Here is a 21,284-nt window from a genome sequence, read left to right on the forward strand (position 1 = left end):
ACTATCGACGTCGAGACAGGAGTCTCCGTCGATGCGACGTTCGAATTAGAGGCATAGATCTGTCGAAGCGAGGCCGATGGAGGTCGAGTCAGGAGTCTCAGTTGACACGGCTCTCGGCGTCGAAGCATAATCCGTCGAAACGCAAAAGATCCAGATAGACGTCAAGACGCAGGTCTCCGTCGAGACAGTCGGCGTCGACGTGCATGCCTTAACCGACATCAAGAAGATGGACGTCGCGACAAAGATCTCCGTCGCGAACGACGTCGAGGCAGAGGTCTCCGTCGTGTCAGTCCCGGTAAGCTTCTCTCCATCTCCTTCATCGACGTCGAGAGCAGGCTCCCACCTTTCCATCACCAGGTCCTGTTCTCCAGAGGTGGTTATTTCGTCCTCAAGTAGACGGGACTCTCCCTCTGGTCATCAACGTACAGTAAAAAAGGACTGACAGAAATCTCCACGTCGTTCTCCTGTTAAAGCGGAGGGGTCTCAATCTATTCAACTCTCTCCCAGATGGATGCGACCATTACGCCTATGGGCTGATCATACACAAGCGCAGGTGTTAGACGGGAGCCCAGTCCGGCTCACAAGTCCCCTCTGGCTCGCCTAGCGCAAGATGCAGATTTTTCTCCTCCAAGAGGAAGAGCTCGCACTCGCTCTCCTGCACCATCATCTAAGAGGAGATCAAGATCACGCAGCAGAAGACTACGCAGGTCTCCAACACCTTCCACCTCCTCAACATACTCCTCAAAAAGAGACTACTCACCAACCCTTACTGACAGTCCACCGTCGAGGATCTCTTCAGTGGGCGATGGAAGCACATTCCAGGACGTGCTTTCTAGGGGGGCTACCAAACTGAACATTCCTAGACCTGTTCAGCAGAGTACTTCAGTCATTTTGGAGACTTTGAACCAGAAGACGTCCTCTCGCCCGTTACTGCCTTTGGTACCGGGACTTCTTAAACCGGTTATGGACATTTTTCTTACTCCAGATTCTCTCGAGACTGCACCGGCAAGAATTCTGAAAAAGTATCGTCCGTCGGAGGAGGATCCCTCCTTCTTGAAGTCAGATCCAAAACCGGACTCTGTAATTATGGCTGCCGCCAGAAAGACCCACTCAGTGGCCTCCTCGTCTACAGTACCACCAGACAAGGAGAGCAAGGCACAAGACTCATTCGGGAGAAAAGTATGTGACACTTCTGCATCCATGCTTAAAGTCTCCAGTGCGTCAGCTTTATTAGGGCGTTACGATAGAGCTGTGTGGGACTCGCTACAGCGTTTTACCGATAAACTACCCAAGGACGACCGCAAGGACTTCGAGGAAGTTTTACAGGAGGGCAGCTTGGTAGCGAACCAAGTAATTAGTGCTGCGGCGGATGGATCTACATTTTCAACACACTCCTACACCCACGGAATTCGTGCCAGAAGATCTTCATGGCTTCACCTTAGTGTTGAAGCCAGAGGCACAATCCCGGATTCTCAACCTGCCATTTTCTGGTTCATCGTTGTTTGGCTCGCACACCGATGAAGAGCGGATGAAGACCAAGCTAGATACCCTAAAGGCGGTAGTGCTGGAGAAGAGAAAAGAGTTTTGTCGCGGTTACCGCAATACTGATCGCCGCTCTTTCAAACAGAGGGTTCAAACCCCTCATTGGCAAAAGAACTAAAACCTACAGTCAGCAGAATTTGCAGTAGTTTAGCCGGCAATCAAACCGGGGTAGAGGAGGGAACCGCCAGTCCTCTACCACGACGAAAGCTCCAGCCAAGCAATGAGTTTCTGCTTCCTCCATTACCGTCCACCACTCCAGTAGGAGGAAGTGTTGCAAATCATCTGCAAGAGTGGCGAGCCATCACAAAGGATCAGTGGGTGTTGGCTACGCTGCAAAATGTGTACTCTATATTTCCGACGTCGTCCTCCCTCAATCCCTCTGGTACCATCATCATGTTACTAAGTCAACATGCTGCAGAGGGAAGTGAGCATCCTTCTCCAAAAATCAGCCATAGAGGAGGTCCCACGGTCACAAAGAGGTCGAGGAGTTTATTCCAGATACTTCCTGGTAAAGAAAAAAGGTCAAAATTCGGAATACAGACCCATTCTGGATCTGCGAGCACTCAACAAGTCCATCAAACGAGACTTTTTTTGCATGTTGGCTCTCCACCAAATATATCCTCACCTCCGCAAAGGGGATTAGATGTGTTCGCTGGATCTGCAAGATGCCTATTTTCATATACCGATAAATCGGCATCACCGGCAATATCTACGATTCATAGTCGGAACATCCCACTATCAAGTAAAAGTGCTGTCCTTCGGACTCAAATCAGCTCCCCGGGTGTTCACGAAGTGCATGGCAGTGGTGGCAGCTGCTCTGCGACGCAGAGGCACAGTCGTATACCCTTATCTGGACAATTGGTTGCTGAAGGGCACCTCTCCCAGAGTGAGGAACCATTTCCAGCAGTGTCTAGGGCTCTGTCTAAAACTGGGCCTACACGTGAACTTCAAAAAGTCGATGCAGCTACCCACTTAAACAATCTACTACCTGGGGGCGCTGATAGACTCAGAGCGAGGAAAAGTGTTTCCTTCGGAGGAGAGACAATTATCCATCATTCAGAAAGGCAGACAGATCTTAAAGAGCAACCTCTTTTCGGTGCGTCAGATCACCTTCCTTCTAGGATCAATGGCATCCTATATTTTTCTGGTACCCAAAGCCAGATTGAAAATGCGTCCTCTACAGCAGGATCTAGCGGATAAATGGGATCAACGGTCTTCTCGCTGGGAAGACCAGATCTGTCTATCACACGCAACCACAGCATCCATTCCGTGGTGGATGAAGAGGGGCAACCTGAAAGTAGAAGTTCCGTTCCATCAAACTCCCCCCTCTCAGACTCTGATCACAGACGCATCCCTACAATGATGGGGAGCCCACATGGTGTCTCTCCAGATGCCTATGGTCCTCAAAAGAGCAGTTGTACCATATAAACATGCTGGAGCTAAGGGCTGTTCAACTTGCTCTCAAGGCTTTCCTCCCTTCGATTCAGGCGAGTTCCATCCTAGTACAGACGGACAATACCACCACAATGTACTACCTGAACAAGCAGGGGGAAACTCGCTTGAGGACTTTCATTGGAGGCGCAGTCCCTTTGGCACTGGCTACTGGCAAGGAATATATCCATCACAGCAGTTCACCTGCCCGGAGAGCAGAATTCTCAAGCTGATGCCCTCAGTCGCCACTTCGAGGAACAGCAGGACTGGGTTCTCAACGACGAAGGGGTCGACGACCACTTCAGGCTTGGGGCTGTCCAAGCATAGATCTGTTCGCGGACAACGAAAACACAAAATGCAGAGACTTCGCCTCAAGGTACTACCGACCAGGATCGAAGGGGAATGCCCTTGTGATCAACTGGTCTGGGGCATTTGTGTACGCCTTTCCACCCCTGCCTCACATCCCGAAAGTGGTGACCAAGCTATCACACTCGAACACCACGATGATACTGATTGCTCCGGACTGGCCGAGGCACTGGTGGTACCCGGACCTTCTACATATGTCAGTGAGTCCACACAAGAGCCTGCCATGCAGACAGGACCTACTGTCCAAGATGAACGGGAGGATTCATCACCACAACCTTCCATCACTGAACTTGGCTGCATGGCTCCTGAGGTCCTCCAGTATGGGCATCTAGGTATACCCCAAGACTGCACGACCATATTGAAAGAGGCAAGGAGACCTTCGACAAGGCACTCTTATGCTTGTGAATGGAAACGTTTTTACATATGGTGCGTGCAAAATAATTGTAGTCCCACCAAGGGGCAGGAGGACGTAATCTTGCCCTATCTGCCTCACCTGGCCAGAGCAGGTTTCAAATTCTCGTCCATTAAGGTGCACCTGGCTGCCATAACTGCTTACAGAAGTTCTCCTTCTCAACTCTCATTCTTTCAGTTACAAGTGGTGAAGGATTTCCTACAGGGTCTTAAGAAGGTCTACCCTCCGGTCCGACCTCCTTCACCTCCTTGGGTGCTAAATTTGTCAAAATTAATGGGTCCACCCTCTGAACCTATCCACAAAGCAACCTTGCAACAGCTTACGTGGAAGGTAGCTTTCTTGGTAGCTATCACCTCAGCTTTTAGGGTGAGTGAGATACAGGCCCTCTGTTCAAAAGAGCCCTACTTGGTCTTCCGTCTCAATTGTGTAGTCCTCAGAACACATCCTTCCTTCCTTACGAAGGTGGTGTCCGATTTTCATGTTAATCAAACCATTTCTCTTCCAACCTTTTTCCCCAACCCCTCCACTCCTGCTGAGAGGGTGCTACATTCATCGGACCTTAAAAGGGTCTTGAAGTTTTATCTGGACAAGTTAAAGCCATTGAGAAAGTCTGATCACCTATTTATTAATTATGGTTCGGTCAGGACAGGTTTCCCAGCATCAAAGCGGTCCATCTCCAGATGGATAGTCTCATGCATCAAAATGGCTTACCAGTTAGCACAGAAGCCTCTTTCGTCCGCTCCCAAAGCTCATTCCACGAGAGGAAAAGCAGCTACGACTGCTTTTCTCAATAATGTACCGCTCTCTGAGATCTGTAAAGCAGCCACTTGGAGATCAGTGCATACATTTACAAGACACTACTGTCTTGACTCAGATACTAGAGCAGACACTCAAGTAGGTCAAGCCTCCTTGAGGAATCTGTTCAACAGCTGATTTTTTCGGTTGTCGTTAATTGGGTCACTTTGTTTCTCATTTTCCTGCAGGTGGTTGATGGGCTTGCTATTCTATTCAGTTCTTATGACTATAGATGAGGATCCCCTGGAAGGGAAGGATAAGTCACTTACCTGCAATCCTATTTCTCTTCCAGGGGTATCCTCATCAAAGTCATAAGCAACCCACCTGCCTCCCCAGGCAAATGAGATTACTTCATTCTTAAATATTATCTTGGTGACCTGATCGTCTGGGTTACGCAAAGAACAACTGACCTAACTGTCACCGCTGAGCATGATGGGAAGCTAGGGGTCATGGCTGCCTTAAAGGCACTGGGCCACTTTTTATGGAAGATTGCTTTCATTTTCTATGCTGGTTTGCAATGCAGCCTGTAGGCTAACAATGCCTGCTTTTCTTTTGCAGTTTACTTAGGAGATTTCCTCATTAAAAACAGAGTTCAAGTGCTTCTTGCCCTCATGTGTTTTTATACATATATTATGTATGTTTGCAAAAGCAGTGTATGTGTTTTTATTACATTTAGCCTCCTAGGTGTGGGCTGCATTGGTATGAGAAAAAATGATATGTTTGTACATATATAGAGCTGTATATATATGTTTTTTTCATATATACATTTTTATTATTTCCGGGGACCCCTCACATGGGCAGGAATATTCAGTGCTTATGACTTTGATGAGGATACCTCTAGAAGAGAACTAGGATTACAGGTAAGTAACTTATCCTTTTTGGGCTCCTGGAGCGAAGGCTTCCACCCCAGGGGTCCAGAAATGTCTTGTGGCTGGTGTGTACCAGTCAGGGAACCCACCAGAGGCTGGTCGTTTTTCAGGGGGCATCTCTAAGATGTCCTCTGAGTGCATTTTTCATTAAATCCCACACTGGCATCAGTGTGGGTTTAATGTGCTGAGAAGTTTGATATCAAACTTCCCAGTTGTCAGTAAAGCCATTATGGTCGTGTGGAGTTTGTAATGATAGACTCCCAGCACTGTATATTCTTTATGGCATTACTGCACTTACAATGTCTAAGAGATTGTAGGGGATACAGGGTTTGTGTCGACTCTTCACTTTGTTCTGCACCAAAACACGCAGCCTGCCATGGCAGTTTGCCTGTTTAAAGGTACAGGGCCTCTAGGGGTGGCACTATAAGAGCTACAGTCTTTGGTGGCCTTCCCTGACCACAGTGCCCTTGGTACCCATGGTACATTTTACAAGGGACTGAGATGTGGCCAGAGAGGTGTCAATTGGGGGTACAAGGTACAGTTTTCAGAGAGAACACAGGTTCTGGGAACTTGATTGGCAGGGACCCAAGGCACATGAAGTCAAAGTGCATCAGTAGTCTGGCAAAAAGTGTGTGTGTGTGTGGGGGGGGGGTTACAGCAACAGAAAGCCAGCTTCCTACAGCCCCTGCAAAAGGCTTCCTAGCAAGGTGTTCGAGGCATGTGGGCTGCTGAATTCATATCTGTGCATAGATCGCCGCCTAGTGTTGGGTCCGGATGATTGCACATTGTTGTCCTGGAAGAGTCTTCGAAGTATCACGAGATAGGTGGCTCCTCCCCTGGACTACAGTGCGCATGGGCATCGCCTCCATCCCCAGATTGTTTTTTTCCGCCATTGGGTTCGGGTGTGTTTCGGTTCCCTCTGTCGGAATCGATAGTTGTTTAACTTTCCTAACTTGAGACCAAAAGGTCTTTAGGCTTGGCGTCGGTATCGTTTTTCGTTCGGGTTTGACTGTTCTTCAGCTACGAACTCTTGCTGCCCTTCCGCGTGCTGTCGGCGCGGACGGGCCTACACGACGCTCCAGACATGGAACGAACTCCGTTTAAGTGGTGCCCGGTGTGCACCTCAAAGTATTCACACCTCGACGTGCACCCAGTGTGCAACAAATGTCTGTCGCCGGACCATGATGAGGCCAGGTGTATGGCCTGCTCAAAGTTCCGGTGTAAGAAGACTCTCAAGCTTCGTCGGGCCGCTAGACTCCAGGCCCAGTTATCAGTGCCCCCGCCAGACAACATCTCCGAAGAAGACGTTGGAGACGACAATGTCTTTCAAGTTTCGGACTCTAGCCCGGTGTCGGAGGACGAAAACTACGACGCGGGAGACGAGGAGTTTGATGAAGTCGTCGGTGAGGTAGGGGACGACGATGGGGCCATTGCCACCGTGGAGAATAGCTCAGAGGAGGAGCATCCTCAAACTGACTCAGGGGTCAACCCCCATTATACGGCCCAGGTCGAGGGATCGCCTTCGGGCCTTACCCAAGACCTCGTTAATCGTCCCACGGCCTCGCCTCAGGGCCCGGCCACGGACATTTCTGATGTGCCACTCCCGTTGAAGAAAACGAAAGTGAAGCCATCGGGGTCCACACCAACGGTTTCGAAACCGAAAGTGAAAGTCGCACTGGTGGGACAGAAGGCTCCAGAGGCCTCGAAGTCTAAGAAATTCAAAATGGCCGACAGCAAGAGCCACGCCAAGATGGCCGACCCGACGACCCCGGTGTCGAAGGCGAAGACGACCGACGCGGCCGCGTCGGCGCCGAAGGTGGTCGAGGTCGATGACCCGAAAAAGGCTCCGAAGAAGCGTCAGGACGAAGCCGAAGCTCTGGCTGCGCCGACTCCGGCCGTCAAGGCCAAGGATGGTGATGTGTCGGCGCCGAAGACCGTGCCTTTCGCCGACCCGACTCCGGACTCGGGGAAATCGCTCGAGCCGGTCCAGCCCTCCCCGGCCTTAACAAAAAAGGTCGTGGAGTCCCTGCAGCAGATTCGGAAGGACGCTGTGGCTCCCGAACCGAAGGATGTGGTGCCGAAGCCTACACCAAAGCCGGCAAAGGCGCAGACGCCTATCCGCTACACGCTGCCGCCGAAGACGACGCCGAAGGCTTTCGCTCCGAGGCATGGGGCCGGGGTGCCTTTGAAGGTGGTGTCAACGCCCAAGGCGTCCTTGGTGGTGCCGAAGCCTCGGCTCCAGCCACTCGCAGATGAGGAGCGTCGAGAGGTTATCATCGTCGCCAACACCGGGAAGCTCTCTCTCCTCAAACGGAAGATCACCACGGAGCCGGTGTTGGAGCATTATTGTATTCCACTCAAAAACAAAAAGGACTCTGCGGGTACTTCTGCCCCTATAGAGCCTGCATCTCCACATAATTTGGAACTTTCACCAACGCATTCAAACGCGGGGGAAGGTGACGGAGATGAAGAGGACGAGTACAATTATCCAGCATACTCGGATCCAGAGGAGGTACATGAACCTTGGTCTGCCGGAGGCGACCCTGAGGACCCTCAGTCGGGTCATGAACCGCAGCTTTTTGCAGCAAAGACTTCTCCAACAGAGGACTCTGCAGCCTTCAACGCTCTGATTGAGAGAGCTGCAGCTAATCATGATGTCGGCCTACATTCAGATCCTGTGGATGTCGATTTTCTGTTTGACACTTTCTCAGTGGCTGAAAAGTCAGTCAAGACATTGCCTATGCTCAAGGGAGTGCTGAAGCACGCGCCAGAGGTTTTCAGGGAGCCCACTCGGGCGAGAGTCATCAATCCTCGTATTGATAAAAAATACAAGGCAGCGCCCTCGGATCCAACGTACATCAAGGGACACTTGCCACTGGATTCTTTGGTTGTATCCAACGCACGTAAGCGGGCGAACTCGCAGACCACGGGTGACGCTCCTCCCCCAGACAAAGAGTCAAAAATATTTGAAGCCTCAGGGAAACGAATTGCTGCGCAGGCAGCTAATATTTGGCGCATTTCAAACACGCAGGCCCTACTTGCACGCTACGATAGGGCGCATTACGACACCCTAGAAACACTTCTGCAGCACTTACCTGATCAGTACAAGGAGGCAGGTGAAATGTTGATTCAGGAGGGGAAGCTGATCACCAACGCTTCCATCAAATGTGCGCTGGACGTGGCTGATACCGCCTCCAGGGCGATCAACACTAGCGTGTTGCTGAGGAGACATGCATGGCTTAGAATATCAGGCTTCAAACCAGATATACAGACAACCATCTTGAACCAAACAGTTAATCCTGACCATCTGTTTGGCCCCGAGGTGGATGCGACACTTGAAAAAATGAAGAAAGACACGGACACTGCTAAGTCTATGGGGGCCCTCCAGTCTCAGCAATTTCGGGGTGGTTCCTTTCGCCGCTCCAATAACAGAGGCACCTCAAGGGGTCAGGCATCCCAATCCACACAGTACTACAAGAGCAACACCCAAACCTCGTACACCAACAAAGGTAGAGGTGGTTACAGGGGCAACAACGTCAAAGGCAGGGGACGTGGAAACAACAGCTCCAGGTCCTCCACCGCCAACAAACAGTGACGCCTTGTCACTGCCCCCCGACCACACAACACCGGTCGGGGGGAGACTCCAGCAGTTCCTGCCCGCGTGGAAATCCATCACCATGGACAGGTGGGTCAAGTCTCTTATCCAGTACGGTTACTGTCTGGAACTTACTTCCACTCCACCAAACATACCTCCAAGAAACCGTCCTATGTCCGGCGAGCACTTGCACTTGTTGCAGCAGGAAGTTCAAGTCATGCGGCAAAAAGGGGCAATAGAGCTCGCCCCACTGCAAGAAAGGGGAACAGGAGTTTACTCTCTGTACTTTCTAATCCCCAAAAAGGACGGATCCCTCAGGCCCATCCTGGACCTCAGGCCCCTCAACTGGTACATTCTATCGGAGCACTTCCATATGCTCACGTTGCAGCAGGTCCTCCCCCTGCTTCGACAGGGGGACTTCCTGGCTACGCTGGATCTGAAGGATGCATACTTTCATATCCCCCTGCATCCTTCCCACAGGAAGTACCTCAGATTCACGATTCAAGACCAGCACTACCAGTTCAGGGTTCTGCCTTTCGGGGTCACCACAGCGCCAAGAGTCTTTACAAAGTGCCTGGCGACTGTGGTGGCGCATCTACGACGCCAGAACGTCCATGTCTATCCCTATCTGGACGACTGGCTCATTCAGGCAAAGTCAGAACAGCAGTGCGCCGACCACGTGTCCCGCACCATTCATCTCCTGCACGATCTGGGATTCTCGCTGATTTATCCAAAATCCCATCTCCAACCCGCCCATATACGGCAGTATCTGGGCGCGACAATAGACACTCTGGCAGCCACTGCGCAGCCAAATTCAGTGAGAATCGCCAGTATCCAAACGCTGATCCAACGATTCAGACCTCAGCACTCGCTTCCAGCGAAGGTGTTCATGCAGTTGATAGGCATGATGGCCTCCTGCATCTCCATCGTCCCGCACGCGAGACTACATATGCGTCCGCTTCAGGAGTGCCTAGCACGTCAGTGGACTCAGGCTCATGGGCAACTGACAGACCTAGTGTTGGTGAGCGGTCGGGCGTACAACTCTCTGCATTGGTGGAATCCACAAAACCTTTGCAAGGGCCGACCGTTCCAGGAGCCTGTGCCACAGATTATCCTGACAACGGACGCTTCTCTCCAGGGATGGGGAGCGCATGTACTCCACTACACAGTGCAGGGACTATGGACACTACAGCAAAGGAAGATGCACATCAACGTTTTGGAACTGATGGCAATCTTCATGGCCTTGAAGGCATTCAAAGTACATCTGTGCAACAAGGTCGTGTTGATCCGGACGGACAACATGACGGCCATGTACTACATTCAGAAACAGGGGGGCACACACTCTCCGCAGCTGTCTCATCTGGCTCAGAGCATGTGGAAGTGGGCCATTCAGAGGAACATCTTCCTCATGGCGGAGCATCTCCCGGGCAAGGACAACCAGATGGCGGACCTGCTCAGCAGGCACAGCCACCAAATGCACGAGTGGGAGATACATCCATCAGTACTCCAACCGTACTTCCAAAAGTGGGGTCATCCAGAGATAGACCTGTTCGCCACAAAAGAGAACGCAAAATGCCAAAGCTTCGCCGCCAGGTTCCCACACCCGCAATCGCAGGGCAATGCGATGTGGATGAACTGGTCAGGCAGATTTACGTACGCTTTTCCCCCAGCACCTCTGATACCGCTGGTGGCACGCAAACTCAGGCAGCACTCGATGACTCTCATCCTGGTTGCTCCAACGTGGGCTCGCCAACCATGGTACACCACGTTTCTGGAACTCTCCGTGGTACCGCATCAAAGGCTTCATCTCACTCCCAGCCTTCTGACGCAGAGCCATGGCGACATTCAGCACCCAGATCCGCAACAGCTCAACCTGGCGATCTGGCTCCTGAAGTCCTAGAGTTTGGCTACCTCAAACTTCCCCCCGATTGCATGGACATCATTCGGGAGGCAAGGAAGCCCACTACTAGAGCCTGTTATGCGGCTAAATGGAAGCGGTTTGTCATTTACTGTGTAAACCACGATATTGACCCGCTAGATGCTTCCATTCAAAACATCATTTGTTACCTGTTCCACCTGTACCAATGCAATTTGGCGTATTCTTCCATCCGCATTCACTTGTCTGCAATGGCAGCATACCTCCAGAATAGGCAACACCTATCACTTTTTAAGGTCCCTGCTATCAAGGCTTTTCTGGAAGGACTCAAAAGGGTCATTCCACCACGGAAACCACCAGCTCCGGAATGGAACCTCAATGTGGTTCTTAAAAGGCTGATGGGTCCTCCCTTTGAGCCACTGCACTCTTGTGAGCTTCAGTTTCTGACTTGGAAGGTTGCTTTCTTAGTAGCAATTACATCGCTACGCAGGGTTAGTGAGTTGCAGGCGCTCACCATCCAAGAACCTTTCTTCCAAGTACACGCTAACAGGGTGGTACTCCGCACTAACCCTAAATTCTTACCCAAGGTTGTATCTCAATTCCACATGAACCAGACAATTGAGTTGCCAGTGTTTTTTCAAAACCCAGAGTCGCTGGCGGAGCGGATGCTCCACACCCTTGACGTTAAAAGAGCCTTAATGTACTACATTGACAGGACAAAAGATTTTCGTAAGACCAAGCAACTTTTCGTTGCATTTGCCTCACACCACAAGGGAAACGCTATCTCCAAAGCTGGGATCGCTAGGTGGATCGTGAAATGCATTCAGATCTGTTACGCTAAGGCTAAACGCACTCTCACAATTCCACCAAGAGCCCACTCCACCAGGAAGTTGGGGGCCTCTATGGCTTTCCTAGGTAACATTCCCTTAGAAGATATTTGTAGAGCAGCCACATGGTCTACCACACATACTTTCACTAAACATTACTGTGTAGACGTGCACTCCAAACAGCAGGCAGCTGTTGGTCAGGCTGTTCTCAAAACACTTTTTCAGACTGCTGCAGCTGGCACGGGCGGCCGCCAATAATGGGAGGACTGCTATGTATTCTATGCACAGATATGAATTCAGCAGCCCACATGCCTTGAACTGCAAATGCTACTTACCAGTATGCATCTGTTCTTGGCATGTAGGGCTGCTGACATTCATATCGCCCACCCTCCTCCCCGGCGCCTGTAGCAGCTGCAGTATTCATATATATATATACATATGCTCATAGCATGGGCATGACTCACATACTTCACTCCATCTCTGCCAATGGCTAAAAACAATCTGGGGATGGAGGCGATGCCCATGCGCACTGTAGTCCAGGGGAGGAGCCACCTATCTCGTGATACTTCGAAGACTCTTCCAGGACAACAATGTGCAATCATCCGGACCCAACACTAGGCGGCGATCTATGCACAGATATGAATGTCAGCAGCCCTACATGCCAAGAGCAGATGCATACTGGTAAGTAGCATTTGCATTACCTTTTCACCAGAAACAAAGGCCAGATAAGGCACACAGATTTCCAGCAACTCAATCTAGTGATCTTGCACCTGAAGTCCTAGAATTATGTTTACATGGGCTTCCCTCGGGAATGCATACTCATCTTGCAAGAGTCCCATGAACCAACCACATGTGCATGCTATGCCTCCAAGTGGAAAAGATTTGTCCACTACTGCATTGCCAAGAAGCTAGATCCTTTGACACCTGCAATCCAAGATATAATCATCTACCTACTCCACCTTTCAGTAGTACGCTTTAGCCTACCCTTGCCTTCATTCAGAGGCTATAGCTGTGTACTTGCAAAACAGGGATCGTTCCTCCCTCTTTCACATCACTGTCTTCAAGGCATTCAAGGAAGGCCTTAAGAGTAATTTCTCCTAGAAATCCCCCTGTACAAGTGTGGAACCTCAAAATCCTACTTACTAGGCTGCAACCTTTCCCTGTCACAAAAACCTATAATTCCTTCCAAAGCTGGTTTATACCAGAGTCTAGAGCTCCAACTCTTCTTTCTGCCCGACTCTTTACCAGAGGGAATGCGCCATCCCTAGATGTGAAGCAGGTTCTCATGTATTACATTGACAGGTCTAAACCTTTTTTGCACAACTCCCCTTTTGTTTGTGGTCTTTGCAAAACCTCAAAGGGGATATCCTATCCCCAAAGCAGTGATTGCTAGATGGATAGCGCATTCAGACTTTTTATCTCCAAGCCAATAGGGCCCTTCCTGTTCCTCCTAGGGCTCATTCTACTCGAAAGAAGGGTGCTCCCATGGCCTTTTTACGTAACATTTCTGTAGTTGACATGCAAGGCGGCTACGTGGTCAATCCCATCCACCTTTGGTGAGCACTACATGTATGTTCTTGGAAGACAACAGGCATTGGGTTGCCTGACAGTTCTAAGAACTCTACTCCAGACATCTGCATTATCTACACGCTAGCCACTGCTTATGAAGGGTACTGTTCTAGTCTATGCAGCGCATGTCTACCTACAGCAACACATACGAACAGAAAATTTTACTGTGTAATCATTTGTTCGCAGTGTGCATGGCTGCAGATTCACATGCACCCACCCTCCTCCCTGGACACGTATGACTTAAGTTTCACTTACGACTCCTTACTACTCCCACCTGCTGTGCCAAAAACAATCTGACATGCCGTTGATGCCCAAGCGCATTTCCAGCTTGGAGAGGAGTCACTAAACCTTGTGACTGGAAAGATTTCTAAGAAGAAAACAACTTGCAAATGTCCAAGCTCAACACTAGATGGCAGGAAAGCATGCAGGTCATGTCAATCTACAGCACTACACATTGTGAACAGATGCTTGAAGGGTAAGTAGCATTTTCCTTCAGGTACTTGTTTATTATTAGTGTGAAGTTTAGAAACAAAATAAGTAGTTGTGCATTCATGAACTGCTATTCTGTTATAAATTGAAACTTCAACAAAGGAAGCTCTTTCCAAATTTAAATGTTCCCAAATCAGATTTTGTAAGATGGTAATGGACTATGGGTATCACTACATGTGATAATGTGTGGTTTCTATTTCTAATGATCCGCCTTTCAAGTTGAACTAGCAGTATGAAAATCAATATTTAAGTGAAAACAAGTGAGCACTGTATTTTTAATTGTTAACCTCAAAGTTAGAAACAAAGAAAAGGTATCATGTTGCAATTACATATTCAAGGACAAGTGGGACAAAACCTTGTGTAATAAGGCTGTCACCTTCTAGACCATTCAAAACATTGCAGCCAATTTCTCTTAATTATAATAGTCCAGGTTTATCAGCATTTAGAAACATTATTTCTGGAAATTACGATGCCAACTCTATTTGCAGTGATTAAAATACCTTCAATATCTGATTTCTTATTTTGGTGTTCAGGTCCTACATGAGAATAATAGTGCTTACTCCCTCACTGAATATGATAGTAGTATTAGTACAAACAAATCGATATTATGCTTCCCTCCTAGGGGGCATGTAAATGTTAAACAGCAACAGTTTCTATCTGTATATTGTGATACAAGCACAGCCTAATCCCAGAAAAGAAGGTGAGTTAGAGGACAGTATTTCATAAGAACAGTATTCATTTGCTGAAAGTAGAATTGCTAGACCGCCACTAGCTTTGCCACTTGTTGGTCTTTTAATTGGTTTGCAAATTAGATATGATTTCTATATTCATGGTCCTCAAGACCTTAAATGCTAACCTTAAATTCATCTACAAATGAACTCTTTAATGAATTAGTAAAAGCCCTGCAATGTTCCATGAAACTAAGTTTAAGATTGAACCAAAAAAAGAAATAACCATGCTGTCTAATGTTATTAGTGACATAGCGAGTTCCTGGAAAGCCAAGATCAAAATTTCAAACAATTTGGTGTCCTGTGAGTGAACCTGAGTTACTATTTGCCCTTTGAAACACAGCAAATGCTTTATTATTAGTCGATGGAGGGGGAATTAATTTATAAGTCTGAAAAGTTGAAGTCCTATTTCACAATTCGTGATACCTTGTGATATTTTCAGTTGAACGAAATCTAATGAGCTGATTAGTGTGCTGCTCTAGATCATATGCCTTAAGAGTGCAGACTTTATTGTGCTGAGTAAAGTCAACTATGCCCTAACATTATCTGGCTACCATATTTGTGAGCTTGTTGGGGAAAAATATTGCTAAGTTGCCTAATTTCAAGAGCAATAAGTCCTCAACAAGTAATGGGAGAGAGGTTATTTAAAAATCATTATTGGCTTGTTGATAGTGTGAGTCTAATTTTCCACATTTTTCTCCTTTCAGGCAGGTAGTTATGTCCGGGATGATGCTGTGCCTAATTTGATTCAACTCATCACAAATAGTGTGGAGATGCATGCTTACACTGTGCAGAAACTGTACAAAGCCATTCTTGATGACATCTCTCAGGTAATTGTCCCTGGTGTGGCCAAATGTTCACTTACATTGCAACTTCAATTTTTCACTGAAACCTCTAGAGGATGGTAATTACTCCTAATCGTTAGAATGCCTAACAGAATGCTCCTACCATGGGATCTTTGTACTTATACCCTCAATAATAATGTAAACATGTTTGTAGCTTGTGAGACTGTAGATTAGGCGTGGGTGCAACTTATGGAGTTTCACTCCAGAATTCTGTAGGGTTATACTCCGCAGGATTACACGGAGTTCTGCCAATGGGTGAAAAATATGCGTGCTGCAATTTAGCACCAGTCGTGCAAGCAGCATGTGGTGCACACGCGTCAACAGCCATTCGAGTTGATTTTGCTGCAGCCCTCTGACTGCGAGCACCCATGTTGGAAAATTGCGCTAGCCAGCTCGCATTTCTGGAGCCTTGCATGAAAAAAGATTCCGTCACTCCGTAATTGGCGAAATTTGGCCAAACCTCCACGTTAAGAGAGTAATGCTAAGTTGCCAAATTTCACCAGTTCTGTAGGCGGAATGAAACATTCCTCCGATCCCTGCTGTCGATAGACCTGCTCTGTGTACTCCTGTCATCTAATGTTTGATACGAACATATGTAACTTGTTTTTGTTCAAAGAATGTTTTGATTTCGAGGTCTGTTCGGACCGCTCCTATAGCCCACAAGTCAACAGAACAAAGGCTCCACCTCAGATTTTCTTTTTTTGTTTTTCTGCTGTCTGGTTTGGACACTTATCTTGAGCTCCAGATTTGCCAAGCTACAACCAGGAAACCTCTGCCAGGCCTCGGATTTGTCTACAAAGGGCTTTGATGAACCCGTCTTTAAAGTTGCCACTTCGACTCGGACTGAAGGGATTTATAGAGAATCAGGTCATATGAAAATGTCTTTGGGCAAGGGGGAAGGTGGGTTATGTGGAACATACTCTTCCAATGCTACCCTGAGTCTAATGTTAAAATCCTTTGGTTGGACTATAACAAAGAGTGTAACCTCTGTTTGCTCCAAAACCACAAGGAAACCACTAGCTCCGCTTGTCAGGCATTTAAGAGCAAGTAAAACAGTTTGGCACAAGAGGGAACGCCACTTCTCACGCTTCGATCTCTTCACATGCAATTAATGCTTGCTGCCCCTCACTTCACCTTTGGGTTTGAAGTTGTAAACACTATCTAAAAGTAGCAGAGCGCCAATTGTGAGGAAGTTGCCCATTTGGCCTCTAGCCAGAAGAGGCACCATCCTTATGGTCTGGATCTGAAGATTGAGACCTCTAAACCCCTGAGAGACCACCTCGGCTCCAGGAAAGACCAGGGGCACCCCATGAGTACAAGAACAGTAAAAGGCTCCACCAGATAACTGGTTTCACATCAAGGGCCATAGCCCACCTGACATCTTAGTGAGCCACATTGTCTGAAAGCAAACAGTATGCTCCTCCACAAACTAGGTAGATGAGAGGCAACATCTAAGAACAAAGCAAAGTGTAAACATTCAATGAGACAACATATTCTAGTGCTGTTATTCGGATTTTATTTTCAGCTGTGCAATGTATGCAAATGATGAAACCAGCCAACGCGTTTCACTCAAACATGGGCTTCTTCAGGGCTGTAATGGCATACAAAGTGAGCAAACTTTAGTACATTGACAAAAGACTACATGTATACATCACAAATACATGTCACAAATATAGCAAGTGTGCATGGAAAGACACCAACAAACCATGTATGAAGGGGGAAGAGGAAAAAGACAAGGAAAGTAAAAAGATTGATGTGGCTGAAAAACATAAGTTGGTCTGCTCTCAGAGTATGATTGATACCACTGGGAGGATTTTGAGGTGGTGTTAAAGCATCTCTCCGGAGACTACTGCAAAAGAGGTCCGAAACTGCACCTAGAGGGCAGGTTGATCTCGAATGCAAACATTTGATGTTTCTTGCAATTAGCTGTCTTGGAGTCCGAGAGAAACTAGTGTGAGTCGCGCTGTGTGGCTGTACCCTCATGCTTACTGTCAGCTGCATTTTTAAAGGAAACTGTTACCTGCGTTAGAACGCTGTTTAATACTGTGAAGCTTCCAGGAAGCCTTTTAATTCCTTGCACCGCACGCCTCCCGCTCCACCGCAGCTGTGGCTGTTTGTGTGGAGGGCGGATCGGGCAGAGCGAGACACACCCCCACTGACTACGCCTCACTGTGTATAAATTAGGACCATGACCAGACCGCGCAGCGGATGTGCGCAGCGGGCGCGTCGTAGGCAAGCCTGTCTGTGCCCGTCCGGGGCCAGGGGCCAGCCATAATGCCCATTTGACCTCTTACACCTCTTGCGAGCTCCTTAAACTTCAGGTCAACTGGCCCATCCGGTCTAGAACCAGGTTAGCCTTAAAGGAAGAAGGGATCTTGCGCCAGAGTCACATACTCCCTGACCTCCGCCCTCAGTGTACCGTCCCTTCGCGACCGCAGGCATCCACCATTCCCTGCTCCCAGGAGGCAAGTTCTCTTGCCATCATCTACTTAAAACCTGCTTGATGGTAAAGCACCAGCTTGAAATCTTTCAATTGCTGGATGCAGACAAACCTGATATTTTACTCCTGTCGGAAACATGGCTTACGGCCGACTCCAATCCCGATATCCTGACAGCAATACCCTCGGGCTACTACATACTCCATGCTAACAGGGCATCGGGTAAGCCAGGGAGTGGAGTGGCAGCCATCATCCAACACAAACATAAATTTACCATCCTCCATACCAACGCACTACCCAGTGTCGATAGTCTTATTTTAAAATTCGACTCTCCCAAGTTCTCCTTTGTTTGTGCCTTATTCTATCGGCCCCCGAGTCTTATGCCTCTGTTCCCTCAACTCTTATCTCCCAGCTAGTCATCAATCATGCTAGGATCATCATCCTTGGTGACTTCAACTACTGACCCTCTGATACTCATGAGAGCTCCATTTCGGTTGAGTTCACGGAAGGCTTACAGGGCATGAACTTCTCCCAACACGTGCACCAGCCCACCCATACCAAGGGGCATACTCTTGATCAAGTCTGGACCTCTAACTCAGAAATCACATCACTTTTAGTTTTCCCCTGCACATGGTCGGACCACCATTGTATCTCTTTTACCACAGCCTATACTCCCCCTACACCGTCGCCCCCTATTAGCAAACTCCTTGCCAGAAATTGGAAACTAGCTAATCTGGACGAGTTCCACACACTTTTAACAGCCACCCCCCCTTCAGAACAGGCCTCTATCTCACTTCAAGCCTCCAACCTTGACCACTGGCTAGAAATGGCCAGTGACAAGGTAGCTCCTTTGAAAAAAAATTATTTTAAACGCCCCCATGACGCCCAACGCTGGTTCTCTGACGCCTTAAAAAAAGAAAAACTAGCACTTAGGCAGGCAGAACGCCGTTGGCGCAGAGCCTATGCACTTGGGGAGAGAGCGACTTATGTCACCTTACTAAAAAACTATAAAGATTCCATTCTCCACGCCAAATCTGTCTACTTCTCCCAAAAAATCACGAATTCTTCCACGAATATTAAAGACATCTTCTCGATCGTCAATGAGCTTGCTCAACCTGATAGGGTTACTAGAAAATCTGTACCCTCACAAACATTGTGATTCGTTAAATTCATTCTTTATAGATTAAAAATACCTTATCAAGAACAATAAACCTTATCAAGATCAATATCCCTACCCCCACTTCCCCTTCCACTCTTCCCGCCACTTGTAAAAACCCTTTCACGTTCGATCAAATCCCCCTAATCTCTAGAGAAGAATTCCTGACCCTACTAAACAGAGTGGGATCTGGCTCCCCCAATGATCGTTGTTCCTCGCACATCCTGAAAGAGGCCTTCATTACCTGCCCTGACCCGCCTCTCTCACTTCTTAATAACTCCCTTAAAACAGGCATTGTCCCGGACATCTTTAAATGCGCCGTAGTCGTTCCCATACTAAAAAAAATCCAACGCAGACCCCTCGGTGCTTAGCAACTTTCGTCCCGTCTCTCTGCTCCCTTACCGTAGCAAAATCCTAGAGACTCATGTTACGAACTGCATCAGCTCATTTATTGAGCATTCCCAGTTCCTTGATCCCCAGCAAGCGGGTTCAGGCCTGCTCACTCCACAGAATCGGTCATCCTGGCAGTAATGGATGAGCTCAGGAATGGAGCTGACAGAAACATCACCCAGGCCCTGGTGCTTTTAGATCTTTCAGCGGCTTTTGACACTGTCGATCATGAACTTCTGATCGACCGTGTCAGCAACGCCGGCATCCAGGGCATGGCTCCAAAGTGGATCACCTCCATCCTCGAAGGTCGCTCCCAGGCAGTCCGCTTGGATAACTTTTCGACGGAAAAAACTCCACTGACCTGTGGGGTTCCCCAGGGCTCTGCCCTATCACCCCTGCTTTTCAACTTGTACATGCAACCTCTGATTGTATCTTTACGCAACGGTCCTGCCACAACCGTCAACTATGCTGATAACCTTCAGTTGGTCTTCAACATAGATTCCTCCAATACATCCATTAGTAACTTTCAAACCACTATGACTCTCATTAGTGAATGGATGTATCACAGCCAACTAAAACTCAACCCCGATAAAACAGAGCTGGTTTTAACCGGAGGCTCCACCAACCCCTGGAATCCCAATTTCTGGCCATCATCACTAGGCACCCCGCCTCACCCAGTAAAGTCTGTAAAGAGCCTTGGAGTTATCATCTGTTGCGATCTGTCCCTAAAGCCCCAAACAGGGCGGTGTTCTCTTCCTGCTTCTTCCACCTCTGCAGAATCCATAAATTCTGTAGATTCTTGACCAAAGAAGCCCTCACTCTTGTTATTTTAGCCCTTGTTATCTCCCGCATTGACTACGCGAATGCTCTCTGTTTGCATGCCAGATTACCACTCCATCGTCTGCAACTTGTGCAGAATCAGGCAGCTAGGCTCATCTTCCGCCAACCTAAGCATCAACACGTTAGTCCTCTGATGAGGAGCCTGCATTGGCTTCCGGTAGCCAACGCTGTGTTTTTAAATTAGGCTGTACCATCTTCAAAGCCCTTGCTGGCCAGGCCCCTACCTTCATCTCTTCCTGGATTCAACGTTCTACCCCGTCACGTGAATTCCGGTCCTCTCACCTTCACCTGCTCACCATTCCCACTTTCAGTCGGAAAAAACACGGAGGTCTGAGGTTCTCATTTGTAGCCCCCCGTCTCTGGAACTCTCTTCCCAATGACCTGAGACTGGTAACATTTTACATCAAATTTAGAACTCTTCTGAAAACTCTTTTGTTCTCACAAGCCTAGGAATAACATTCCTAGACTCTCACTGCCACAGTTCTTCTCTCAGCGCCATGAAACCGCTTGGTGTAAGTGCGCTTAAGAAATACTTTTAACATAACAGTGAAGTCTATGCCAGTGCTCTCCTGAGACTTTCTGCCTTGCTTAGGGTTCTGACTTAAGGCCAGATGTTCAGCAGCATGTGATTATACCCTCATTTGATGTCTAGCATCTGTTTCACTCACAGGCAGGCAGCTTGCTTGTAAGGGTCGTAAAGGGCAGAGATTGCAAAAGCCATAAACACTCTGCAGACCCAAACGTCCAGGTCTGCTGTTTGTAGCAGCAGGCAACAGAAGGTACCAAGTCAGATCTTCTACTCAGACAGGCATACCAGCAGCAGCGGACCTTTCTGGACTTTGAGACCCAAATACTTCCCTGTAGGTATAGAACGTGGCATTGGAAGAGGCAAAGGTAGAGGTAGCTATGGCTCTGGCTCTGGTTCCTCTACCTCCAAACAGTGACTTACTCTTAATTTCCCTCAGTCATGCACACTGTCTGGAAAAGATTAAGATGTGTCGTTTTAAACTGCCATTTCAACCTGGCAAAATAAACCTTTTGCCGGGCCTAAACCTTCCTTTATAATGCATATGTCACCCCTAGGGTAGGCCCTAAACAGCCGATAGTTCAGGATGC

General features: G+C 48.2%; 1 protein-coding gene across 1 annotated transcript in view; it reads left to right on the forward strand.

The window, feature by feature from the left end:
• Positions 1-21,284, forward strand: part of AP1G1 (adaptor related protein complex 1 subunit gamma 1) — a 390,402-nt gene that overhangs the window by 47,001 nt on the left and 322,117 nt on the right. The window contains exon 3 of the mRNA XM_086945529.1: positions 15,207-15,329. Within this exon, the coding sequence (XP_086801655.1) occupies positions 15,207-15,329 (123 nt within the window). The remainder of the gene's footprint in view (positions 1-15,206; positions 15,330-21,284) is intronic.

This window comes from Lissotriton vulgaris, chromosome 12 (assembly GCF_964263255.1).
Source record: "Lissotriton vulgaris chromosome 12, aLisVul1.2, whole genome shotgun sequence".
In the NCBI taxonomy this organism is placed as follows: Eukaryota; Metazoa; Chordata; class Amphibia; order Caudata; family Salamandridae; genus Lissotriton; species Lissotriton vulgaris.